Consider the following 27,378-nt stretch of genomic DNA (forward strand, 5'->3'; position numbering starts at 1 on the left):
CAGGCATTCATTGAGTTTCCTTCAGGGTCGTTGTTCAACACAACGTGACCACGTTTATTTGTCATCTTTACAAGGAAAAGTACGTTGCATGTAAAGTTTCGACTTGCCCGGGAATTGGTGAGGAAGGCCCGCCCCTCAGTGAGAATGGAGAAGCATGAAATTCACCACGTTGTAAAAAGAGACACCACACACCTCAGGACTCACTGATTGTGTCACCCGCAGCCTGCGTCACCGCCACCCACTGAGGTAAGGACTCGGGGTGGGAGTGGGGGGTCCGCTGCCTCCATGTGCCTCATTTGCATGAAGAACTGACGCTATCCTTCCCTACTGGGGAGGGATGGCTGCTTTCTTTCCACTTCAGGAAATCAGTGGATTGGGTTTTCCCGTGAATGGAATAGAGCATTAATAGAATCACAGATAACGAATGAGGGCGACTGCGAGACTGAGAACCCGGCACACGTCCCACCTTGGATCTGCTTAGATAGACGGTGGACTGGCTGACCAGGCCCTGTGCCCAGCTCAGAAGAAGGGAACCGATGGACAGCGGGGCTTAGAAAGGATAACACTTCCTCTATTTGACATGGATGGTGGGGACACAGAAATTCTCAGGTGAACGTCAAAGAAGAAAGATGGTCGGGCTTTTACCTTCTTCCTGAGGCATGCTGCCGGGTGGGGAGGTGGAGGACACCACGCCTGGAGAAAGGTCCAGCGTTTGGACATTTGGACGCAGTGACCACAGTGGTGCCAGCCTCAGGGAAAGCCAAGACGAGTGGCCTGGTAAAGAAGGAGCACTCGTGCTTTCCCGTTATTTCTCCTCGGAGTCTGCCCTGGAGGAACCAGAGCCCAGGAGAGGGAGGGGTGGAGGATCCCAAGAGCAGACCTCAGCCACGCCCTCCTCTGCAGCCACGCCCTCCCCTACAGCCACGCCCTCCTCTGCAGCCACGCCCTCCTCTACAGCCACGCCCACCCCTACAGCCACGCCCTCCCCTACAGCCACGCCCTCCTCTCCGAGTTGGGGTGGCAAGTGCAGAGGAGGCGGGACAAGCCCTGCACTGCTCACACACAGCCCAGAAGCCAGCCTGCCCTGGAGGGGTGGAGATTACATTTAAATCGGGTTGGCATTGACAGCTTAAACCGTACTGGTTTCACTGACTGCGTGAGGGCCTGGGAAAATGCCCACCATGGAAGTGAGGGATTGACAGAGCAGGGTTGAAAACTCTGATTCGGAAAAAAATTGAATCGTTCATATTTTGTCCTCCACTGGAGGTCTACTCATAACATTAACTTCCCAGTCAATTGATTCTGAATTCAAGGCCCCCTTTCTTCACAGTCACAAGAAAAGTTTAATTCCTCAGAATTGTTTCAAGGAAAGAAAACCAAATCACCAGGGGAAGGGCTGTGCTTCCCCCCAGGAATGGGCACGTGGTTCCCACCAGCCCAGCTCTGCCATACTGAACGATCCCCTGTGAACACAATGTACCACCAGTGACCTGGAGAACCTGCAGAGGGATGGAAGGCAGGCAGCCAGGTGCCTGGAGGAGGCAGGAGGTACAAGGATGGACACAGCACAGAGAGCAAGATGCCAACTGTAGAATTCCCGACAGTGAGCGTGGGGGTATTCCCTGTACCATTCTTTCAACTTTTCTGTGTGTTTAAAGATTTTTATTATACGAAGTTGGGGGGACATATCAGAAAAATGAATTTGAGTCTAGCAGTGAAAAATCCAGGTTATTATTAAGTGTAGTTTTGCCTCAATCTCTGATGTTGTGTATCTAATTGTCCCCCAATATTTAACATGTGCAAGAGCTGAAGGTTCTTAGACTTTGCGTGAGAATAAAATAATTTATTTGTATGTATCTCCAGATTTATTTTCAGTGACGAAGACCTTTTTGTCTCTTCTGTTTTGATGCTTTCGTAGTCACAGAGTTTGATCAGAAGGTGTGGTTCTATATGTCTTAGTATTTTGAGTCAGCCACCAAGAGCTGGCCGGAAAATATCCTTTAAGAGATTCTAATCTCTTGCTCCTATTTATAACTAATAGTTATAGATGAGCAATTAAGGGGAGGAAATGCTACCACATATAACAGCTTGGAGTCTTTCCACTTTGTGCAAGTATATTCCAATGCTAATAATACTGATAGAATCACCAAGCTCTTTCTTCAGTCAGTCATGTACGTAAATGATTTTACGCTCTTTTTGGGAAGGAGAAGGAAGATAAGGAGAGGAAGAGAGAGAAGTTTGAGACTGTTTTGCTTTATCTTCCCACGTCAAAGTCATCCTGTAGAGATAAGAACATATACTTCTTTTTTTAATTAGAACATCTTCAATTCCACTTGGTAGGTCTCTTATTTCATTACTGTGTGAAACCTACGAGGAATGAAAAAACAAGATGGAGTCAGCACAGCTAAGCTAACTTGAAATGGAGACTCTGTAGTCAAGCTGGCAAAACTGGTTCAGGCCAAATGGTCTGAAGCGTAAGGAAACAATTCTATTTTACTTTACCCTGGGAACTTAAACTTTTGAACTTCTCAGTCATGTGTCCATGCCTGGAGATCCATGAATTCCCGTAGACAGCTACCCCTCTGAAGGACTTAGCAAAGAATGAAGAACTCAGGAAAGAATGTTCTCGTCCTGAAATGCTGACCCAGACTATCAACATCTGGAAGATCACGATCTCCGACCAATCCAGAGACTGGGAAACTGGACTGTTCTTCTGAAGAATGTACTGTTTTACAATAAGCACTCTCGGCTTTCCTCTCTGGAACACTCTGGGGGTTTAGCTGCTAGTGTTTTCTGACTCACAAATCTCAAGACCCTTGAATAACAAACACTTTGCCATTGATTTCTAACCCAAGCCTCCCAACTTGGTGCTAGGTTGACAGCGATAAGTAAAAAGCATTTCATTCCAGTATTTAGAACATTGAACACCTTAGGAAAATAGCAAAGCTTTCCTTTTCTTCCTCCTTTAGGAAGGCAAACGTCTCAAGAGAGATGGGTTTAGCAGAAAAGCTTGGTGAGAGGTAGTGGGACCCTTCTGAACCTGGTCAAAATACTGAAGTGAATGAAAGGGCCACCAAAGGCAGAGTGAGTTTTCCACACCTGCAGTTTAAAAATAGAAGAGTATGAATGTAAGAAAAATGTGCTCCGGGAAAATGTGTAAGAAACCTCAGTTCCTTAGCACTCACTTGTACCACAGATTACCAAATGCCATAAATCATGCATTGGAGTGACACATTCCTGAGGCAAAGAACCAGCCAGATGCATTTAAGCCCTGGAGAAAATAGACATACATAAGGCAAAAGACTGTTAGTGGCCAAAGCTCCAAGAGGAGACTGGTCCACCCATTGAAATGCTGTCAGAGCAGTCAATTCAAACTTGCAGATGTTCAAGTGTCATAAAAGCAGGTTTCTCAAAATTTAATCACCAAGGATCTTGTTAAAATGCAGATTTTGATTGGGTGGGACAGGTGAAATTTTCCCTTTACCCTTGCAGGGGAGGAAAGATAATTTTACCTTTACCCTTCTAGGTTCTTGGCTGAGAGCCCCACCTGTAATAAAAGACAGATGAACAGGAGAACAAACAGAAGTGCAATGACACAGATCCCTCCTGTATACTTGGCAGAGACCCAGAGTAACTTCCCCAGACGGCCCAAGCCACCACCTTAAATACCATCTCCAGCTCAAGACAAAAGAAGACATTGGTGGGGGTCGGGAGGAACCCAGTTAGTTGGTAACCAGGAAGAGCATAGTAAAAGAAGGTATGGTTGCTATGCAGACTTGAGTCCATGCCTGAGTAAGATTAGAGGGGACAAGAGTTTCTAGAGATGTAGTCATCCTGCAGGGAGGGAGACCCCTCACAAATGGAGATTTCCCTCATAAATGAAAGGTCTCTAACAAAAGGGTAACTTCTACTCAGTTTTCAGAGCTTCTCCTGTGTTTTCTGTTTCTTAAAAATAATCAGCCTAAAATAGTTCTTATGCCAAAGAGGCATATTTTGGGGTGGCAAGATCCTGCCCCCCTTCACCTTCCTAGGGTTCTGTTTGGCTGGGCCTGAGAATTAAGTTGACATAAGCCAGATGAACAGGAGAAAAGTGTACCAATTTCTTAAATGCAGGTTTCACGTGACGGGAGCCTTCATCAGGGATGAAGACCCAAAGAAATGGTGAAACTTACTTGCTTTTGTGAACAGGTTGAACAGACAGAGGTAGTTGTGGAAAAGTAAATGACGTGAGGAAGCCAGAGGAAGAATTATTTTAACAAATGAAACTTTTGTAGAATTCTCTTGGTCTCAGCTTCTTGGCCCTGATAAGAGTGTTACTTTCTTTCTGGTACAGGGAGGACAGCTTTCATATGGGAACTTCGTCTGCTTTTAAGAAAAAGAAGAAAGGTAAGAGTGATTTTCTTGTATTTGCTGTTTCTCGAGTGACTTTGAACTCAAAATAGTCAGTCTGCTGGAGTGGCATATTTTGGGGTGTCGTCCTTCACATTCAGTACGTGAGGGGTGGGCTCCCAATCTCAGTAGCAAGCCAGCTGACTGTAATCTAAAGTTAAGCATGCATCATTACTTTTCTTTAAAATATCATTCAAGTGAGGACAGTTATATTCAGGACTATCCCATTTTTTCAAAATTCCACATATATTTCCCAGAGTGATCAGTTAATTCCTCCAATAGCAAGTGGCTGAGGACAGGGATATTCAAATCGTATTTTTTGAAACAAGGTCTCTGAAGATTTTTGTAAATTACTGATTTATGTTACTTTGTTGAGCAAGCGCTGTTCTTTGCTAGACAGTGTCTTAGGATGTTACGGTAATCAAACTAGGAGGTCCCTTGACTGTAGCTAGTTCTGATACCTTGGTAGCCTAGTTAGCAAACCAAAATCCAAGCCAGATCAGTTCCTGCCAATGTTTCAAGTGTAAAAAGGACAGCCAATCACAACAGCCAACTAGCCTTTTCCAAATAATGCAACCGCTTAGGCTATCGCCAATCAAATAATTTCCTTGCTTCTGCATCTTCTCTCTAAAATCCCTGCCCCTCGCTCCTGTCTGAGGAGTGTACCTTACCACTTCTGGTTCGGCGCTGACCGATTTGAATCAGTTTTTGTTCAAATAAACTTAAAATTTTTAGTATGCCATCGGGTTAACTTTTCACAATGACATGGGGGTGTTTAGTGAATGAAGGGATATTTCACCTGATGACATTGGACAAACCATTTAATTCTCTAAATAAAGAACATGCTTTGTGTCTGAAGTCAAATCGTCCTTTTCTCTACCATTTCTTTTTGATTACAATAAAAATCTGTTCATTTGACTAGAAGGTACTAACAGTACAAATTCAGTGGACGGGCTTAGTCGCCACCTCATGGATAATAAAACAGCAACATTCAAAAACAATCTACCTTTTTCCATACAAACTAATGGTTTAAAATCTCTAACCTGGTTTGTTTTCAAACTACAAAAGATAAATATACATACTGACATACACACACACACACACACACACACACACACACAAAACCCTCGTTAAAAACAAGATAACGGGTCCAAAATGGAGTTGCTTATGCTACGCTCACTTCATCAAACTGAGACTAAAGTCTCAGGTCTCCCAGAAACGGAATCTTCAACCTGTCAGTTAGGAGTGGCCTGATCAGCACTAGTGAGGTCAACCGCCTGATAGGCTCCTCCCTGCCACCCCCCACACAAGAGTGACTTGGCAGTAACCAACCGGATTTGTTCCAGTCTAACTTCCTTGTCCCGCCCCCTTCTGCCTATAAAAGTCTTTCATTTGTGCAGTGCCTTGGAGCTCCTTTCTGTCTGCTAGATGGGATGCTGCCCAATTCATGAATCATTGAATAAATAAGATCTTTAAAATTGACTCAGTTCAATTGTTTACTACCCCCAAAATTATTTTTTAAACTGCCACTATTTGGTAGACTCAAAAGAATGCACCTCCTCGTTTAGAAAGAGGAAGAAGAGTTTAGAAAGAGGAGCAAAGGGCCTTGCAGAATGTTTGCAGCAGTAGCTGCTCAAAACTGCCATCTGCTAACCAGGCGGCTTCATGGAAAGAGACACTACTGGTTTCTAATGAAGGCGGGAGTTACTTACATTGTGTTACTTTCATTTTATTGAATTTCCATCCTGCTTCCCTAACCACTCATCACCTTTAGGGGGTGATAAGAGGAAGAGGGACTCAAGAAATGTGCAGCCAGTAATGCTTCTCTAGTAATGTTGTCAGATATGGTGTTTAATATTAAGAAAGGAGTTGGAACAGAATTTCTTCTTCAGCAGTTCTTAGAAATAACCAGAGAGAAATAAGACAAACCCTGAAAGAGAACTGCATAAAAAGCAAAGCAAAACCACACCAGAAAAGTCCAGACAGTATTTGTCTGCTGTTTAATTGATCTCAAGGAAGGAAAAATCCGGATCCACAAAGACTTACATGTATCTATTTTATTACATACAAAATCAGCATACAATAATTACTTTAACAGCAAATAACATACATGCTGAATATTTCCAGGCCACTTTGAATGCAGCTCTGTACAGGTACACAAATAAATAACGAATATTGCCTCTCTCTTACCTTGAAATACAATACCACAAGAGTTTTATATTTTTACATAACTAATCAAGTTAATGAACATAAAGGAAAGAATAGGCAATATTTTTATCATGTAAGGTAGAATTCTTAGGTCGTCTGGCAACTAACCTACCAGGCCTAAGGATTGTTACAAACCATCTTCCTTTTAGCTAAGAGCTAGCGTAAGAGCAACGATAGCCTCTCCACCAGCTTTTTGTCAGGGGCCACCAATCCCACCCCATTCAAGTTAGTTACAAACCTTCAACCAGTTTAGTCATTCAAGTTCTGAGAAATCATCTAAACCTAAATAATTGTAGATAATACTGATATATTTTTGTAGTTCATCTTTGTATATTTTTTAATCTTTTCCCACTAACTGATTCTAAGCCTGAAGTAGTTCTTGCATCCTCTAAGTTTTCCGGTTTTTATTTATTTATTTATTTATTTATTTATTTATTTATTTATTTATGTACTTTGGGTTCTTTTGATTGGTTTAACTGCAACTTGTATGTAAACAACTCCCCAGAAATGACAGGCACTTCCTAGAAACACAGTGACTCATGACACTCGGCTGGCAGGACGCTCAGTGGCTTAGACTTGAACTGAAAGAGTTCATGACCTGACTTTCCAGTGTCATCTACTTGAAAATGGCAAGCTCGGTGTCTGTGGCATTTAGTACATGAAGCTGTGTTACGTGTGTATCAGAAACCATCAAATTAAAAGTGTGCTCAGTTAGGTAATGAACTCACACCCATCATCAGCTCTGATCCCATCACAGTGATACTGGTTAAAGTAAACCATCAACTTAGAGGCAAAAAAGCCAGCCAGCAAAGTCACTTTGTAAAACTCTTGCCATGTGACGTTAATGACTGTTCCTCAAATTAAGCAACCAGCTTCAATTCAAAGAGCAAGGAACAAATGCCACATCCGAGGCGTGGCCTCACAGTTTCCTAAGCCTGATGGTCTTCAGCTCAGACACACATATGGCAAAGCAAAATAAATCACGTCAGCCTCAACCTGCAAGGTCTCCAAAAGCACCCACACAGACGCATTCCTGGGACAGGCAGAAACTCAGCGGGAAGCTTTCTGTGTTACTATCAGGAGTACGCGTGTGTATAGAACCTGCTTATAGAGTCATTGGCCCTGCAACATCAAAGGAGCTGAATAAAAACCAAGCAGGGAAAGAATCAGGAGTGAGGTGCCAGCCGTATCTAAAGGAGGGATCCGTCTGGTCACAAGAGCAGGGCTGGCAAGGATCACATGGGGTGCCATCAGGGAGCAGAGAGGAAAAGTCGGGGGAGCAGCATGCTTTCAAAATACAATACAGACACTGAGTACAGAAGTTATGGTGTAATTGGGAACTATGGAAGTAATGCTTCCTAGATACACACCTTTCGTTCACATAAAAAGGTGGAAGATCTTAGTGTAAGAGCATGCTTTCTCTAGTAGGGTGGTGTGACAGATAAAGAATACAAGAGGGAATCTCTCAAGTCTGGGGAAAAAGTCTTGGAAGAAAACGATTACCATAAAAAAATTGCATATGTTGTTTAATATGATTAAAATCAGATTTTAAAACAGGATCTTAATATTTAACTTTTGGCCATTATTTTAATTGTAAACATATCATGTCTTTGGCTGTTAACTTAGAAAGCAGCTTGGATGACGTTGACTACTGAGTGAAAAGTCTGCAAGCTATTATATATTGTCAAATGAAAAGGGCCAAGTTTTTCGTTTGCCCCAAACGTGAAAAAATAGATACACGTATGTGAAAAAAAAAATAGAATAATCGTTCAAAGGGATAAAAGGAGCTATAGTCATTAAAATATTCTGTATAGCAAGAAGTAGGCAGAGGTTTTCAAGTTATTCATGATAATGTCAACCGTAATCTCAGCATAACTACGGGGACGCTTAGATGGTGCCTAACTGCAGTCAACTGAGAATTTAGTTAGGAAGCCGTAAGCCCAGTGAGGATGCTAAGAAGACCTGCAGCAACTTCGTTCATATCCACCCGGTCTGGACCTGCGTCCTCCCTTCTGCCCTCAGCGAGATCGTATAGCTGCTCCTGTAAACTAGAGCAAGCAGACAGCAGGATCCAGTGACTAAATACTGTTGACATGCAAAGTGGTTCCATGCGTTCCTATCTCATTATAGGCCCTTCACTTACAAACTCCAAAAGGTGGTTTTCCTGTGGCTCCCCTTCAGAGAAGCTGCACATGCCAGAGATTTTAGGGTGCCAAATATTTCACGCGTACCCCCCCACCAAACAGCAACTCCATGCTTATACCCACTGACTCCCCAACTGGACAAAGTCTGCACTCTTTTCTCCGCAGTTGAAAGAACCTCAAAATGGACCTCACCACCAACTCTAAATTTAAAATGCCTTTTTTTTTTTTTTTTTGAACTCATGTCAAGAAAAATGTATGAAAGCACTGGATTGCACGGTCGATAAGGAGGAAGCAGCTTCGTGAAAAGTGACTTTGCTCAAAATAGATGCTCCTGAACTTGGAGAAGAGCTGGAGCTGCTTCTGGGGGTGAAACAGACAGAACTGCTGCTTGAACAGTTTCTGGTGAGGATGCTGACAGCCCTCACTGTCTCGGACGTTTTGGATCCTACACCGTTTAAAACAGTATATTCTGTACTATATTTCATATAGTTATACACGGTGAAAGTGGGGAGCTGAAGGGTTCTACAGGGCTGCCTGCTGTTTCAGAACTTTAGCTGACTCTTTCCCCAGAGAGTTGTCACTTTATTCCTTTATGTGGCACAGACCCTGGTTAATTTTTATCTCAAGGGCTATCATTCGCTTCAGACTAGCAAGGCTTGTTGAAAGACACCTTGCTTTGAAAAGAACCCTGGTCGGGGTGGGATGGACTAAAGAACCAACCAGCTACTTAAAGGCAGGCATCATCAACCCCTGAAAATTCACAGTATTGTAACTCTTGGAGACCCTCCACCACTCAGGGATCTGCAGGTCTTCCCAACTCGTCATTTCAGAGCTTATTTGAATTTATGCGTGTTTTGCTTCCCTCCGTTTGTTTTCAGTTTCTTCTCACTGGATAGGGTCACGTGACCACAGTTATGAGCATTTCCCTTTTTCTTAAGATTTGCATATGCTTGTGTTTTGCAGGCCTTGTAGGAGTCCCCGGAGTCCAGAATCAAGGCTGACTGCTTGGGAATTCGGATGTTGCCATTGCTCTCAATCTTAGAGCTGCTGTCACTGCCAGACAGGTCCCAACACTGCAGCCTGCTACTCCTCCCGGACTTCTTTTTCTTATCCTCTGTCCTCATGTCCAGGGTTTGCGTCTGAGGACACAGTCTGCCACTGCTTAGCGCATGGAGGGGCTTGGGTGGAGTCTCAAATGTGTAATAGGACGGGTGCCCTTCTTCGCCGTGAAAGCCTTTCTTTCGTGAAGGCCCTGACTTGGAGGCTCCTTCCTGGTGGGGCCTAGACAGGGCACTGGCCATCAGCTTGCTTCTCCCGGGGCTTTTCAGAGCCCCTGCGGTCCCAGGCGTGGCGGCCGCCTTTGCTTTGGCCCCCTTTCCTCTTTCGCCCTGGACGGTCTGGATCTGCAGCCACTCGAGCTGAATCAGCCTATCGATATACTTGCCCAGAAGGCCCCCTGTCCGCGGCACGGCCCCGGCTCTGTGCTCGGCGTTCAGAAGCACAGCCATGTCGCGCAGGTCCCAGGAGTTGAAAGGCGGTGGAAGGAAGTCAGGGTAATAGTATTCCCGCCTTGCATGGCCCGGATCTGGGTGAAGATCGAAGGAAACCGGGTCGATTTCTTCCGCTCGAAGATGGAGCTCGGGAGGCGTGAGGGGAGAAGGAGGGATGGGAATCCGTTCGGAGTCAGAGAGATCGCTGGCACTGTCCCCGTCGGCGTCTTCTGTAATAATTTTCATTGACTGAAAGTCAAGAAACAACTTGTTCCCGGAGGCCCCCTGACACCTGGAACCCGCTGGACTCCGGGCGGCTTTTCCTGATGGGGAAATGCTTTCTTCAAGTTCATCTTCAGCAGCTTGGGAGACACCTACACGGATGCTTTTCCGCTGGGAAGAAACAGGGCGGTCCTGGGGTTTGCTCTGCCTTTTTCCAGAAGAATTCTTCAAACGTGGTGTTTTGTTCCAAGACGGGCCAGCATTCATAGCGCTGTGAGAAATAAAGCGGATTCTCGGTGCCCATTACAAAGACAGGTCTGCCTACGATTAGACAAGCCACCCTCTAGTTGTACAATCCCCTACCGTGTTCCCCCGAAAATAAGCCCTAGCATGATTTTTCAGGATGACATCCCCTGAACATAAGCCCTAATGCGTCTTTTGGAGCAAACATTAATATAAGATCCGGTCTTATTTTTGGAGAAACTCGGTAGTTACTACAGGAAAAGGTGAGGCCTCTACACTCCTGGCAGAGCCAGGAGTGCTGGCAGGACAAGCTCCAGAACCATTTTCCCCACAATCCTCTACTTAAGAAACCTTATATAATACAGATGCCAGAAGCCAATGCATAGATTCTATTTTCTATCAAATATTAGCATGGAGGAAAAACACTAGTATGTTTTAAAGTGCTTGTGTTACAATTTTAGACCATTAGTTTGGAAAGAATCTGTCAGAGAACTCAGTCTGTTCTGTTACTGACGAGCAGTGTTTACTGACATTGATGAGTGACCTCCACGGCTTTCTTTTATATGCTTATCTTAGATGAAGTGTAAACAGCATGTAAAACCCAAGTTTTATAGAACTTAATCACTAATCAGTGGTGAGCCCGAGCCAACTAAAATCTTAATAAGAAAAAGTGTAGCATATATAACCTGTGCCTTGATCCAAAAGCTTACTAAAGTGTTTTCAAGTCAGGGACAGACATAGGAACTCTGTATTTAAAAGGGTAGAAATAAAATCCTACGGTGTCTTCTGACACAGTATGAATGAAAAAAATAGGGTTAATCTTGAGAAGGGTAAAGAAAACGACTGAATACTGTGTGGCCATTACTAATAGAGCACCTAATTCTTTCTGAGGTAATTTATTCTGAGGCAGGATTTCATATCTGAGTTGAAAATATTTTCTTTTCAATTTATTTGCCAAGTACATAGCACTTCAGTAAGATCAATAATACTTCTCAGTAACATAAGTCAGATGGGATAAAAGGAATAAATGGTAAATATGCTTTTTGGAAACCTCAGAGGTTCACTTGTCCAGAGGTTTTCACCACACTAAGCAATTATTTGAAAATGTGTCACCTCTTAATTTGTAACTATGGAGGCTATTAAATCATTGCCAATATCATAACACGTGCTCACTGAATGATGAAGAAATGAATGGAGAAATGGATGTGGGAACCGCCATTATTTAGAACTCATAACGATCAGTGTTAAAACTTTTGTTATCTCTAGGTGTCACTGTGCATCCACAGAAATTAGTATCTCTTTTATATAAAAGGAAGCTAGCATCAAAAGATGATTAAAGAGCTTACCCAAAATTGTAGACTCTGCTAACAGTGCCAGAATTATGACCTCTGGAACATTTACCATCTATTTATGTTTAAAACCACTTGCCCACTCACTTCTGCTAGGTAAAAAATAGAAGTGTATAGTTCTTATTCACAGACATTATTTCATTTTCCATCCACACATGGTCAATGTGGAGGACTGAGGTAATACGATTTCACAAGACAAAGAAATTACATGAGAACTACTTGCTTTTCTGATGAGACTCATTCACCCTATTCCCTTTCTTGAAAAAAATCTCATGGCTGATTGTCATCTATGATTTGATGGACTGTCTAAAAAAACAGACATGTAGAAATAAATACCCTGAACACATACAAGGAACAAACAAACAAACAAACAAAAAACAACAGAACACATCTAAGTAGGATTCTCCTTCAGAGTTTACATCACCTTTTTTGTAATGCTTGAAATATTCTTGCTCAATTTGTTGGAAGATGATGACAGCTGGGGAAGTGACTTCTTTATTCTTCTTATATTTGGAAAGGGCTCCTCACCACCGGAACTAGAAGCAACAGAACTCTGTCAGTAAGTATTTTTTTAAATTCATTTTTAATTCTAGTTGACATACAATATTATATTAGTTTCAGGTGTACAACGTAGCGATCAGACATTTATATACCTTACGAAGTGATCACCATGGTAAGTCTAGTACCCATCTGGCACCATAAATATTTATTAAGATATTGTTGACTATATTCCTTATGCGGTACTTTACAGCCCCATGACTAATTTTATAACTGGCAATTTGTACTTCTTAATACCCTTCACCTTTTTCACCCATCCTCCCCTACTGCCCTCCCATCTCTTGAGCATCAGCTTGTTCTCTGTATCTTCGAATTTGTTTCTAAATACTGAACACTTCACAAATTTGCGAATTTGCAAGTGATCCTTCCCTGGGGTTGTGCTAATCTCTGTATGGGTCCGATTTTAGTGTTTATGCGATCAAAGCAAGCAGTGAGTATTGATGGCACATGGTCCTATATCCAGTATTGGGCTGGTTTTCACTTGTTTGGTTTTAAATATTCACATAGTATTAAAATATTGGTGGGGATATTGCCTTGTGTGTACAGGTTAATATTTTTTCTTGTTTGTTTTTCACAGTGGATGTTGGATGCAAGATCATACTACTATAAATGCTGTGAATGGATTCATACACACACACACAGTCCATGGAAATAACAGGTTGAGGAAACTTGTGAGGCTGAATAAAGGTCAGGTGTTACTCCAAAACTCCCATGTCCAATCATTCATTCATTCACCAATAGAGGAGTGCCTAAAAAATAGCAGGCTCATGCTATTAAGAGAGTTCCCTGCTCTCAAGGAACTTAACTCCATTGGGGAAGCTCCCTTTCACTTCACTTCATTGTCACATCAACCTATTAAAAGATTATCAATATATTAATATATGTCATCTTATTTCCTTGTGAAATTTTGTTGACGCATGCCACACAGTGTTGGTACTCCCTCTTATTTTGAGTGACCTACGAAAAGTGCCCCAATTCAAAAGAATACTTTGGTAATAGCCCCTCCTTCTATAAAATGAGAAAGAGGGAATTATAGATTTGTATTTAATTCCTGAAACGTGGCTGCATTGCTTTTCCCAATAGGCACGGATGCCTTTATAGTCAGTTTACATATGATGGTAATAAAAATCCCATATGGGCTCCCAAAATTAATGAATTATACCACAATCAACAGTTGATTCATTTTAGATATACAGAATGTTCTTTACCAACCCTCTTGCATTAGTTTGGTTTTCTTTCTGCTCTGTCTCTCTTCTAGACAGTAAAAAGGAGCCCTCTAGAATTTCTGGCCCCAAACTCTTCCCTAAAAAGTGAACTTCCATCTTTCCCTTCACAAAGTCAATGACATGAGATGCATGCCTGTGGGGTCCTGAGGATGCAGAAAACAAGCGCCGATTTTCCTGATGGTTCGGCCTTGCACTGGAACAAAGCTAAGTCTGAGATTCCGGCTACAAAACTGCTTCCCAAGCGCCAGAGGCGGATTAAGGGCAGCTGTATCATTCATCATAAAATATTAACTCCTTACCACACCTTCCTCTTTGGCATGACGCCAAGGAACTGACAGAAGCAGTACCGCCCCTCTCCACCCCCAAGGGAATTGGCTCGTAGTCCCGGGCGGCAAAGCATTGTGGGTGATGTGTGGACCAGCCCGTTCTCTACGTAGCGAGGCTCCCTGGGTCCCGCCGAGGGTCCAGGTTGCAGTGTATACGTCCAAAGAGCTGGCCAGCTTAGAGGCCTAAAACGAGCCTAGGGACCAGCTCCTGAAAAAGCCAGTTTTTGCCTCCCCTCCCCCTTCCCTTGCCCCCAATAATCCAGAAATCCTAGGACCCGCAGCATGCGTTTTCCTTGTCCTCGGTTTGTGCAGACGCAGATATACGATCGATAGGCGCGGGGCCAGGCAGACGCAGACAGAAATTGATCAGACCTGTTTCGCGATCGCGGAGGACACGTGACCAGGCCGCCAGCCTTCCTTCCCGGAGCTCAGGCCGGGAGGCCAGACTGCGGTGCGCTGCGGCAGGGGCGCCGGAGGGGGCGGCGCGGCGGCGACGCGCAGCTCAGCGGGGCTCCGGGACTGCGCTCCGGCTGGCGGGAGCCCTCGCGCGGGCCGCGTCACGAGGGGAGGGGCGGAGGCTCGCCAGGAAGTTGCAGCGAGACAAGTTATAGCCTTGTAAGTAACGCTGCCGACTTGGAAGGTGGGAGGGGCCGCTCCAGGAACGCAGGCTTCCCCTAAGAACCTCCAAGGAAGCAGAAGGAGGCTCCACCCTGCGCTCCGGATAGTGTCCCCAGAAAGCTTGCACCCGAGAAAGCACTCATCTCTTGGGAAACAAGCTTTTTTTTTTCGCTGCAAGAAGCGGAAGACCTGGGGGAGGACTCGAGGGGTGAGGGGTGTGCGCAGGGGGCCCCAAGGGTTCCCGCAGGCTGCAGTTGCGGCGGACACTCGGACGCTTCTGAGCACCGCCTGGGACGCGGAGGTAGCGGACGCCGGGTGGGGAGGCTGCCCCTCGGTTCCGCCCTCTTCCCCCACCGCCCGACGGCCGGTTGGGCTATGTTCAGCGGCTTGGGCTCCGCGGTCCAGCCCCCCGCTCTGGGGCTCCGGAAGACCGCACCGCGGAGCCTCAGCTGCCTCTCGGACCTGGACAGTGGTGCAGCTCGGGAGCCGCGGCTCTGCCGGCCCCCCGGAAGCCCGGGCCGCGCGCCGCCGCCACCGCCCGCGCCGTCAGGCTGCGATCCCCGCCTGCGGCCCATCATCCTGCGGCGGGCGCGCTCGCTGCCCAGCTCTCCCGAACGCCGCCAGAAGGCCACCGGCGCTCCGCGCGCTGCTTGCCGACCGGGCTGGAGCCAGCAGCATCGCGTGCGCTTCGCCGACGCGCTGGGCCTGGAGCTGACGCAGGTCAAGGTGTTCAACGCCGGCGACGACCCGTCGGTGCCACTGCACGTGCTGTCGCGGCTAGCCATCAACTCGGATTTATGCTGCAGCGGTCAGGACCTAGAGTTCACCCTTCAGTGCCTGGTGCCCGACTTCCTGCCACCCATCGAGGCCGCCAACTTCGGTGAGCGTCTGGCGCGGCAGCTCGTGTGCCTGGAGCGCGTCACCTGCTCAGACCTGGGCATCAGCGGCACGGTGCGCGTGCGCAACGTGGCCTTCGAGAAGCAGGTGGTTGTGCGCTACACCTTCTCCAGCTGGCGCAGCACCCACGAGGCCGTGGCGAAGTGGCGGGGACCGGCAGGTTCCGAGGGCACCGAGGACGTCTTCGCCTTTGGCTTCCCAGTGCCGCCGTACATACTGGCGCTTGGCTCCTGCGTGAACTTCGCGCTGCGCTACCGAGTGGCCGGCGCCACGTACTGGGACAACAACGACGGCCGCAACTACAGCCTCACGTGCCGCAACCACGCCCTGCACATGCCCCGCGGGGAGTGCGAAGAGAGCTGGATCCACTTCATCTGAGCGGCGGGGCCAGGGGCTTCTGCACCCAGGCCCCACCTGTAGTCACTTCCCAGCTGGGCTGTCCCAGAAGAGGTGGTTGCGCTTTCCTACACCCCACCCCCAAACCTAAGTCGTCTGACCTCACGTCCCGCTGCGAGAAACCCTGGCAGTGGCCATCCTGTCATCTACTTGAAAGTCTGTGTCACTTGGTGTAAAAAGTAACCTCAGGTGTCCAGAAAGCTTGTGTGTATGCAACGTGCTAGGGGAGGGTGCGGGGTGGGTAGGTGTATGTGAGGGTTGGGACCTCTGGACAGGACCCAGCAGGGTTTTGTTCTGTTTTGTCGGAAAGGCCTGCATCCTCCTGCTAGTAAGGCCTGTGGTTTTTGCATGTGTCTTGATTGGGTCTCTGTAAATGCGGTCGTGAGTTATTGTTGTGATGCTGGGACCTTTGATGCTCAGTGAATGCTTTCTTAGGAACATTCTGGATTTAATACGCAAAAAAATAATCAGTCATGTGCATTTGTGCCCACTGTAAACAGAATGTATGGTGTGACCCCCATCATGGTCCCTTGAGGCATTCCGGCCCTGGGACAAGGAAAACCTGAGACCATGTTTGCTTGCCAATGTATGTGGACTACTCGCAGTGGGAAACTATTAATAGGCAAGAAAGTTATGTCTCCTCAGTCATCGCACAATCATTCCTAGGAGTTCAGCTGCTCTGGTTAGGCTGTGTGTCTCCTACATCACAGCTGAGAAAGAGGGAAAGCTTAAAACTTTTAATAGCAAAACAGCGCTTTCTGTGAGTTTCTCCTCTCCATGTATTTCTTTTGTATGTGTTTGGTAATTAGTATCTGCATGTTATCAGGACATTCTGTTTAGGTTTGAAACTACCTAAACATTTTGAGAAATTCTGCCTTACGTTATTTCAATTTTCAGGCAACTCGATAGAATTTCAGGCAACTATGCCCTTTTAATTACCTTTTTGATGATTGAGATGACTCTTGTTGTCTTCTTTAAGCATCAGAAGATTCCAGCAGTCAAGCTACCAAGTGGAACTAGAAGGTGTTTTCAGCAATAACCAGAGCACTGGAGGAAAATAATTCACAGATATTTATACTTTTGTATTGTTTTAAATTGTATTTATAGATGCCTGGATTTATCAGCCACGTGCCAACTTTATTCTTTGTGCCTTCAGATAGGACCATTTCTAACATTGTCTGGACTTGCTTTCCAGTTTTAAAGTGTTAAATACTTTTCATTTAAACTCCAACCCAGAATTCAAGGCTGTTGTCCCCTGCAGAGTTCCACAACCACTTAAAACTCTCAGGGAGGGGCTGGTGATTTCTTTTGGTGCTGAGTGGTGGTCTCCCAGACAGCAGGTGCTAGCAGTGAGGTGGAAAAACCCAATCAACATGGACAAGGCCTCTAATTTGTGAAGTCAAATTATGATCCAGTTGAAACCAGTGTGGTTAATTTTGTGACAGCTGTCAACAGTGAATTAACTCTAAATTTTTGAATGCTTGTTGACATTTATCACGTCAATATGTAAAAGATGAGTTTTGTATTTTAACCAATTTGTTCTTTACAATGACAACTTTTGTGTTTTTAAAATTCCAAGAAGCGGGAGGCTTTCCGATGTAGAGGGACTACCCTCTGGTCGAAGAACACTGAATTTTGATTTAAAACATTGGGATTAAATTGAACAACTTTTGGCTGTTAGCACTGTGTACTACATTGACATGCAAGAGAGAGAGAAGCCTGGTTGCATTTCCTGTTGTTTAACAAACTGTCCAATTAGGTCAGCAAGCCTGGGAGGGCCTTGGCTGCTATGCCCTTGGCCGCTATGCCCTTGGCCCTAGCCCAGAATGCAAGACAATTGTCCAGAGTACTCACGTATAAGATTTAGAGCTGCCAAATGTATTGTATAAAGGCATGTAGGGAATCTTATAACCCATGTGAAAGTCACTTGCCAAAAATGTTCTGCTCATAGAATATAAAGTAAGTGTTATATCTTTGATATGAGAACCTCAACGTGCCTTTTAAAAAATACCAACGTGTTAACATTTAAAAGCTTAGATGTACTGGCCTGGTTGTTAAAGTTCAGCTAAGGAGAACTTTCAGACCCTAAAACACAGTTATATTGCTTAGATGTTAAAATTTTGTATTGGATTGTGCAATTGTTAGATTGTCTCCCCAAACATATTTTAATGTCTGTCATTTAAGATGATTTCACCCAAGCCTAAATATTAAAGTATATGTGCACAAACTGTTAGCTGGAAATGTATTTTTTTTTGTGGCCTAATAACAGAAACAAGGTTTTAGAAACTTCTTGATTGTTTAAATCATTTCACATAAAAGTCTTATCCTTCCTAAAACAGTCAAATTTAGTGCCTTGCCAAAAAACAATTGTATGCGGCTACCTCAGCTTCCGTAGCACTGTTGTGTATCTTTGAGAATTGGAAATGCAGCCTTTGATGCCAGGTCATCTGTGAAGACATCTCTAGGGGAATATAGAGGATGGGATAGTTATTGAACTTCTCTTACGCTGCTTATTGAATCGTGTGTATGTAATAACTAATGGGTATCTGCCTCTCCCCCACCCCTTGTGGCCCTCCTCCAGTGTAAAGCCTTGTACATAGAGGAAGGAAACTAACATTTATTGTGTCTTTTCTTATTTACTTGTCCACCGAGCTAGGTATGCTGTATTTGATTTCATTTAATTCTGAAAATTACACTACCTGGTAGATAATATCCCCATTTTCTTAGCTGAAGTAAGTGAAGCTCAGGGAGATTTCAGTAATTCAACTCAAGTCCCACAGCTGGTAAGCGGCAAAGTCAACATTCAAACTAACCAGCGTGCATGCACTGCCATGTGATAGGATGTTCCCAAGACGTGCCCATGGAATTTAATCGAAACCCTGATTTTGATGATTGATAAGGTTTTCCATCTAACAGCAAAATCTAAAAACCTATTGAAAAACAATTCAAATGACATTAAAATGAGTGATAGGATTTGTCTTCTTCTTGGTAGTTTACTGATGTTTACTAAATAATTTCTATGCTTTTTGAACACACGAAACAAAAAGGGCTCTAACATTTTTCTCCTCTATTCGAAAGTGGCAAGGGGAGAAAATCACTACTGTTAATTTTTGAAGTGTGTGTCTGTTATAGCCATTTCTGAATTGCTTGTACATCTCTTAAAATGTGTATACATTTTGGGGGCACCCCCAATATATTTTACACAACATCATTGCTTTTATCATTTAAACTGATACTTTAAATGGAAACATTTTTAAAAGCCTGGAATATATTGTTGATGATTATGTTCAGTACCACACGTAGACAGCCTCAGCCTAACGTCCCCCCGGGGTCTGGGGTTCTGGCTAATGAGGGCAGCAGCCCCTGGCATCATCTCCGTTTAGAAAACCCATGCAGGAGACTGGAGGCTGGGCAGGCTGGGGGGGCGTGGCAGCAGGGAGGGGCGGGGCCATCTGGGGCGCGGTCAGCGGAGAGGGAGCGCGAGGTGGGCGAATCGTGGCAGGAAGCCGGGGGGCGGGGCGAGGAGGGACGGCGGCGAGGCTAGCTGGGCGTGGCTAGCTGGGCGCGGCAGTCTGGCGTGGCGTTTAGCGGGAACACGCCCGGGCATGGCTCTGCTGCCCTCTGCTGGCCCACAGCGTGGGACTCTATAAGAGGAGAGGTAGCCTCGCGTCCTCGAAGGTTCGTCTGGTGCCCCGCGGCTCTTCGGCCCTGTTCAGCCCTCTCGGGTAGTTGTGGGGAGCCCGGGGGTCTCCTTGGGCCCGCCGGCGCCCTCCGGGGCACTTGGGCGCGTCCGCATCACGGGACGGGAGTGGAGGAAGGGAAAGGACGGTGTCTCCTTCTCTCGCAGGGCTTCCATGAGGAGCGGCCCTCGCGGTGAGGGCGCAGGCTGAGCGGACTCGGGGTTGGGGTCAGGGTCTGGGACGCGGCGGCCCACTTGAGGGCCCAAGTCACGCTCACCGCAGTGCCCCTGCTCCGGCCTCGGGCGGCCCCGGCTACAGCCCCGGGCACGAGGGGCGGGGCCTGGCCAGGCAGCTGTGCTGATTGGACGCGGCGTCGGCCGCACGTAGCGCGGATTGGATGGATGGTTCCCGCCTCCAGTCGGCCGCCTGAAATACGGCCGCGGGGCCTGAGGCGCTGTCACACGACACTTGGCGGCGGCAGTGGGAACAGGCCTCGGACTTCCACGCGGAGGCCTCCGACAGCTAGCAGGTTGCGCCCGGGCGGGTTTCCCTGACGGCGGGGGCACACGGGGGTACTTAGCAGGGTCCGGCTGGATGGACCTCTGGAGGGGGCGGGCCGTTGGGCCCGCGGACTCCCGACGGTTGAAGCCTGTAGTGGAAACAGCCAGGACGGCGCGGCATCGGGGCTGAGGGGTGGACTCCATCAGGGCGTCCGGGGGCCCTGCGGGCCTCGCGCAGGTCGCGCGGCTGTGAGGGGCCCGACGGCGGCCCGAGGTGGGCAGTCCGCGCTGAGCTAGCCCTGGTCAGTGGCCTGGGCGGGAGCGACAGGGGTGGCGCCGGTCAGGAGACGCCGGGGTAGGGGCAGGACGTGGGCGGGCTGGTGCGGCGATGACTGAGGACGCCAGCCCTTTCGGTGTCCGGACTGACCAGGTACGGACTTGCTCATGTTCGCTATGCTGGGCCGGCCTCGGCAGGTGTGGTCGTCATCGTTTCAGAGAGGAGGACCAAGGCCTGTACGTCGGCCCCTCCCCCTTATCCAGACGTTAGCTTTGGAAACAATGTAACTGTTCTGGAGATGGGCGTGGAACTTTGCATGTGGCTCCGTTGTTGCCCGTGCTCCTTCCATTTTCAGAACTAAGTGCCCACACCTGTTTCCTCTCCCGCTCCCCTGTCCCGCCGTCTTTTCTGTCTGCTTCTGTTTTCTTTGGTCCCTCTTTTCAGCTCTGTTCCTGCTGTCCACTATATACAGTAGGAATAATGATAAGAATAAAATGGATCTGTACGCTGAATTTCACGGGGGGGGGGCGCAGTGTCATTAGAAGTGTTTTATTAAGTAGCTTTGTTAACATTTTAGTCGTGATAGAAGATGGTGTTTCTTTCCCCTCTCTTGGTTAGGCTCTCATTTACATTTGGAATGTTAGATATCTGTTATGGTGGTAGAGAGGACGTAGTATTTATCTATTACTATTTGCACTCATTCAGCTTTAGGGAAAAAATATGTGCCTCCCCTGTCTGTCAGGTTGTTGGGGTTTTTTTAAAACCTGAATCCTTTTCTCTCCCTGCATATACACATTCATCTTCTCACTGGTTCTCTGTTTTGTCTGTAAGTAGACCAGGGCTCAAAGCCTGCTTGGTTGACCCCAGACCCCACACTATTGAAAAATTATTCTTCTTTGCTGGGTTTCCTGTATTTTTCTGTTGTTTCTTGTCTGTTACATTGTGTTTCATAAAGATATTTTGAACTGTTTACTCATTATGGTAGGAAGATAAGTGTATCACTTGTGTTTCTTTCTAGATGGTTAGCCTTCCATTTCATTTGCAAATATTTGATTTGTTTAATGGATAGTACTAAATTTTTGGCTCTATTGAATTGGAGGGAGGGAGGAGTCATTGGATTGTTTAATTTCCTAACTTTTAAAAATCTACCAGTTTTTCTTTTCCCTGCTTGACTTTTTGCATGAAAGTAGACTAGAAGCTAAACCGACGTGTTAGCTTTATGTGGCTGTTGGCCATAAGTAATTCTTCTGTGCAATATTTCTTGTCTCAGAATATGTAAATTACATTTAAAATTCAGATTGTTTCAGCTGTGAGGGCCTGCCCCAACAGTCACTGGCCCTAAGGAAAGTACAAATGGAGGCCCTTCCTTTTAAGTATTTAAACTTTTTAATAAAGTTTTCAAATTGTGAAATGAAATGTTCTAGTCTTCAGTCTCACCAATATACCATCATTGCAACAAAATAGAAAAAATATATAAATCTATTATTATGACTGAGTGTTGGGGAAATAGGAAAGATAACTGAATGCATTTATTATGGATATTTGATGACGGACTGGTGAATTTTGGATAAGTAATAAAATAATTACCCATATATAGTTCATAAGTTAATATATATTCCATAATTTCTTTTCATTTTAGCAAAATCAGTAAATATGGTATAATCAAGACTTATTTTGTGTTCTATTGACAGTATGATTTAAGGATTAAAACTAGGTAATTATTCAAAATATATAATTTGAATATATTTTCAAAAACATGAAATAAGTATAAAATAAGTATTTTTCCTTTAAATTTTTCTGAAATATTTTTGTAATTAAGGTAAAATGTAAATTGTTAACGAACAATAATTTTAAATAAAATTATTTTAATAACACTATATTGCAAATCTTATTAAATATTTTTGTAAAAATAGTCACCATTTTAGTGTTTGCCATCTAACTGCCATTGTAGAGTCCATATCATATTCATGCAGTTATGTCTAGATTTACATATTTACACATTAAATAATATTAGTTGCTTAGAACTACAAGTTTTCTCAGTCACTATGTGCAACTGTTGCAAATACTGCACAAAGTTGCTAGTACTTCCAGACCCCGAGTTGGAATAAAAATAAAAGCAATAAAATGGACATTTGGTATTAGTAAGAAGCAGTTCTTCATTATGCAAGAATCAACTATGAGTTCTGCCAGAGGAAAGATTTGATAGTTACAGTAATTAATGTCTTTTCTCTTACCTGAGCACTTACATTGCTCAAATTCTACCTCCTTCTGAAGCAGACTAAAATGTCAGGATCAACACAACGTACAATCTTTTCTGCATTGTTTTGGCCTCCCCTCTATCCCCTGTTTTTATTATGGAAGATTTCTAAAACATGCAAAATAAACAGAATAGTATAATTAACTCCAGTCTCCTTTCAAAGCATAGGTAAGGGAAGTGTTTCTTTGGGGCCTGAAGGGTATGTTATGAAGTGAAGATGTTTGTGGTTATAGGACTTGCTGGGCCATAACTGAGTATTGGATTCTGAGTGGATCGAGATTCCTGTGTGCTCCCTAATAAAATTGTGTGAGTGAGTGCGTGTAAGAGAGAGACAATGATGTACAAAACTCCATGATTTTTATGTCTTAGGTCTTCCCATATTGCAAAGTCTGAGAGAAATCCTGTATTTCCTTCTAATTGTTTTTAAACATTTACATTTTACATTAGGTAGTTAATTCATCTAGAGTTTCTTTTGTGAATGGTGGGATATAGGGGTCTAATTTTATTTTTTTTTCCATATGGTGAATTAATTTTCCCATACCATTTATTGACCAGTTGTCTTTTCCCTCCTGATTTGCAAAACCTTCTTACTCATATATGAACTTCCAATATATGTTTTGGTGGTACGCATTTGGAGTCTGCTTTGTTTTATGATCCATTTGTTTCCTATTCTTAATACTGTTTTGTTTGTTTGTTTTAGTAATTGTGACTTTGTGATATGTTTTAATATCAAATAGTATGGTTCTTTCCTTTATTTTTGAATAGTGTTTTTGCTGGCTACAGAATTCTAGTTCTCAGGTATTTTTCTTTCAGTACTTTGTAATTTCTTTTCTTGTAGTGTTCTTGTCTGGCTTTGGTATCAGGGTAATGCTGGTTTTTAAAATGAGTTTGTGTTTCTTCCTCTTCTATTTTTGGAAGAGTTTGAGAAGGATTGGTGATGTTCTTTAAATGTTTGGTAGAATTCATCAATGAAGCCATCTGGTCCTGGACTTTTCTTTGTTGAGAGGTTTTTTATTGTTGATTCAAAATTGATTTTTGATCTCCTTACTAGTAACTGGTCTGTTCAGATTTTCTATTTCTTTATGATTCAGTCTTGATAGATTGGATGTTTCTTCTAGCTGCTGTTTCTTCTAGCTGCTATTTCTTCTAGCTTTTTGGCCTGTAATTGTTCAGAGTAATCTGTTATGATCTGGTGTGTTTCTGTGATATCACTTGTAATGTTTCCTCTTTCATTTATAATTTTATTAGAGGCCTCTCTTTTTTTTTTGTAACTTTAGCTAAATACCTGTTTTGTTTATCTTCTTAAAATATCAGATCTTAGTTTCATTGATTTTTTTTCTGCTGTATTTTTAGTTTCTATACCATTTATTTTCACTCTGAACTTTATTTCTTTCCTTCTAATGTTGGGCTTAGTTTTTTCTCATTTTTCTAGTTCCTTGAGTTATAAAATTAATTTGTTTATTTGAGATCTTTGTTTTTATTAATATGTTTATTGCTATTGACTTCCCTCTTAGAATTTCTCTTGCTGCATCCCATAAGTTTCTGGTACGTTATATTTCCATTTTCATTTGTCTCAAGGTATTTTTTGTTATCTCCTTTAATTCATTGGATATTCAGGAGCTGTTTAATCTCCACATAGTTGTGAATTTTTCAGTTTTCTTCTTGTAATTGATTTCTAGTTTTCATGCCATTGTGATTGGAAAACATGCTTGATATGATTTTAATCTTCGTAAATTTATTAAGGTTTGTTTTCTCGCCTAACATATGATGTGTCCTGGAGAATGTTCCGTGTGCACTTGAGTAGAATGTGTGTCCTGCTGCTGTTGGTAGAACGTCCTGCATATGTGTGTGAGATTCGTCTGGTCTCCTGTGTAGTTTCAGTCCAATTTTTCAGCGCTTTAAAGGTGATGTTACTCTAAGTCTTCCAGCTTTCCTAGTTTCTGTTGGACGGCTATCAGCTTTATTACTTTAATCAGTCATTAATCTTTGTTTTTTACTCGAGCATCTTTTAATATTTTGGTCTTTAATTTTTCAGCAATTTTCTATGGCATAGCTGGGGATGTTTTTTTCTCTCTTTCATTTTCCTGCTGGGGTTCATAGAGCATTTTGAATCCATAGTTTGATGTCTTTATTGGTATGGGGAAATTCTCAGTCATCATTTCTTAGGTATCGCTTCTGCCTCATTTACTGTCTCTTCTCCCTGGATTCCAGTTAAACATACAGGCTTTATAATTTATCCTCTATATTCTTGCTCTATCTTCTGATCCCCCCCCACCCCCATATTTTTGTGTCTCTGCTTCATTCTGGATATTTTCTTCTGATATAGTTTCTGTTTCTCTAATTTTCATTTTATCTGTGTCTAATCTGCTATTTAAACCCATCTATTTTCTTAATAATTTCATTATTGACTAATTTTGTTTATAGAATTATTTGGTTATTTTTCAAATTTTCTGTGCCCTTTTTTAAACCCCCCCACCCCAGTTTCCAGTTGTCTGCCAAAATTCTCAAGTCTTGTTTTATAATCTTTATATACACACATATATTATCATGTATCTTTTTTTAATACTTTTTAAAAAACTTTTTATTTATTTTTAAGTGTGTTTTTCCAGGACCCATCAGCTCCAAGTCAAATAGTTGTTTCAATCTAGTTGTGGAGGGCGCAGCTCACAGTGTCCCATGTGGGGATTGAACCGGCAATCCTGGTGTTGCGAGCATTGTGCTGTAACCAACTGAGCTAACCGGCCACCCCTGTATCTGGTTTTATAATCTTTATACTCTTTGTGTAACTGTACTTCCAGTTATTATAGGGTATTTGTCTAATTACTACCATATGGTGATCCTGTGGGCATGTTTCTTTTAGCTAGTTCTGCTGTTTCTCACTTTTTAATAAATTAATCCATGAATTGCATTTAAGTGTTGCTTGGATTGTATCCTATTGATTTTTATATGTACACATCTTCTTAAGCACTTAAATATCTTGACATTTCCATCTTTTTATAACCTGTGGACTATTCAAATGTACATATTTTAGTTTCCAAATATGTAGGATGTTTGAAGTTACCTTTGTAGCTGATTTCTAAATTTATTGCATTGTGAGAACAGAGTATCTATGACGTTCATTCTTTTGCATGCTTTTGTTTGTTTTCACTGTGAAGACTTAAGATTTTGTCTTTTAGTCAGAAAGTTCCTCACAACGTGCCTAGATGTACTTTTTCTTTATCTTCTTTGGAATTCAGTGGACTCTTTCAATTTGTAGATGTTTATGTTTATTTGGGAAAGTTATTATCTATAATTCAATTGTTGTCACCCCACTGTTTGTTTTGTTTTTTTTTTTAATTTCTGGAATTCTTAGTGGATAAATATTGGAATGTCTGCATTTCTCCTTCATAGCCCAACTTTCTCTTCTGTATATTTTACCACTTCACCCTTTTGTAATGTTCTGGATCATAGCCTCAGCCTGGCCTTTGTATCCCAAGGAATGTTTCCTCCTACAGACAGCCAGCCCCTAAGCTTTCAGGTCTGTGACAGGAGAATGTGGATGGTCAGGGTTTTCTGGCTTACATTGTTCCTATTATAAGTCCTCATTAGTCCCCCTGTAGGGGGCATTAGTCCCTCCAGTGCTTGTGTTGTGTCTCAATATTTGAGATAATACTTCTCCTATTTTCTGTTTCCTGTCTATGAAGAAGGTATAAATCTATATCTACACACATATATACACATATATTTGAATATGTATATGTATAAAGTATATACATATATGTGTATATATGTGTATGCATGCACACGTGCGCGCGCGCGCGCGCACACACACACACACACACACTTTAAACTACAGTCTTATAACAACATGTGGAATAACATTTTTAAACAGGACCAGGCTGAATTTCTGTCATCTGTGATGGCCTGAGAGGAATGAAAGAAAGAGTGAAGCCAAGTAGAAAATAGGCAAACTACTTAAGAACCGGAGAGGCAAAGAATAGGTCCCTGCATTTCCATTATTTTCCAGGGTCCAATCTCTCTCTAATTACTAACTATGTAGAGATTCTGGAATCACTGTTAGTGTACTGGAATTCCCAGCTAGCCACAGACCTAGAATCTCCTTTTTAATAGTTAAGGCAGAACAGACGAATCCAAGCAGAGAGGGCAAAACCACAGCTAGGCCCTGGATAGAGTTGGATGGAGTAGCTGGACTCCTAGCTACTTAACGGCAAAGACTAGTCTTGGTCATTTCATTCCCTCACAGTAACCCAAACCCACAAGTTACTGACCCCATGTTTTAGACTACACTTTCCTGCATTTTGGCAAAAATTTACTATACTTTTTACTATACTCACCTAGAGTATAAACTAGAACTTTAAGTATTCCCTTGAGAAATAGCCGATTACAGTTCTGTGCAACTCCTTATTCCTCCTCCCCAATGAGCCTGCCAAGCACTCCAGCTGTTCTGAGCAGTGTAGGTAAATGTCTTCCTCTACACACACACACACACACACACACACACACACACACACACACACACACGCCTACACCTAGAAATATAATCAAAATAATACAAAGTTTCTTTTATTCACTTTATGTATCATTTGACAACATGTTTT

General features: G+C 43.6%; 2 protein-coding genes across 3 annotated transcripts; one reads left to right on the forward strand and one right to left on the reverse strand.

Moving 5' to 3' along the window:
- Window positions 1-6,433: 6,433 nt before the first annotated feature.
- Window positions 6,434-14,702, reverse strand: FAM217B (family with sequence similarity 217 member B). 2 transcript variants are annotated; one of them, XM_033094698.1, is made up of 4 exons: window positions 14,528-14,702; window positions 12,470-12,581; window positions 12,269-12,347; window positions 6,434-10,724 (listed from the first exon to the last, which is right to left on the reverse strand). In XM_033094698.1, exon 4 carries the CDS (start codon window positions 10,718-10,720, stop codon window positions 9,575-9,577), a length of 1,146 nt encoding a protein of 381 aa, XP_032950589.1. In that variant the 5' UTR covers window positions 10,721-10,724; window positions 12,269-12,347; window positions 12,470-12,581; window positions 14,528-14,702; the 3' UTR covers window positions 6,434-9,574. The 2 variants fall into 2 exon arrangements, with proteins under 2 accessions (XP_032950589.1, XP_032950588.1); XM_033094697.1 differs by lacking the exon at window positions 12,269-12,347 and having other exon boundaries at window positions 14,528-14,701.
- Window positions 14,703-14,803: 101 nt separating this feature from the next.
- PPP1R3D (protein phosphatase 1 regulatory subunit 3D) lies at window positions 14,804-18,287 on the forward strand. The gene has a single exon (XM_033094699.1). The coding sequence runs from the start codon at window positions 15,149-15,151 to the stop codon at window positions 16,046-16,048; it is 900 nt and encodes a 299-aa protein (XP_032950590.1). The 5' UTR covers window positions 14,804-15,148; the 3' UTR covers window positions 16,049-18,287.
- Window positions 18,288-27,378: the final 9,091 nt, after the last annotated feature.

Source organism: Rhinolophus ferrumequinum, chromosome 23, assembly GCF_004115265.2.
Source record: "Rhinolophus ferrumequinum isolate MPI-CBG mRhiFer1 chromosome 23, mRhiFer1_v1.p, whole genome shotgun sequence".
Lineage (NCBI taxonomy): Eukaryota > Metazoa > Chordata > Mammalia > Chiroptera > Rhinolophidae > Rhinolophus > Rhinolophus ferrumequinum.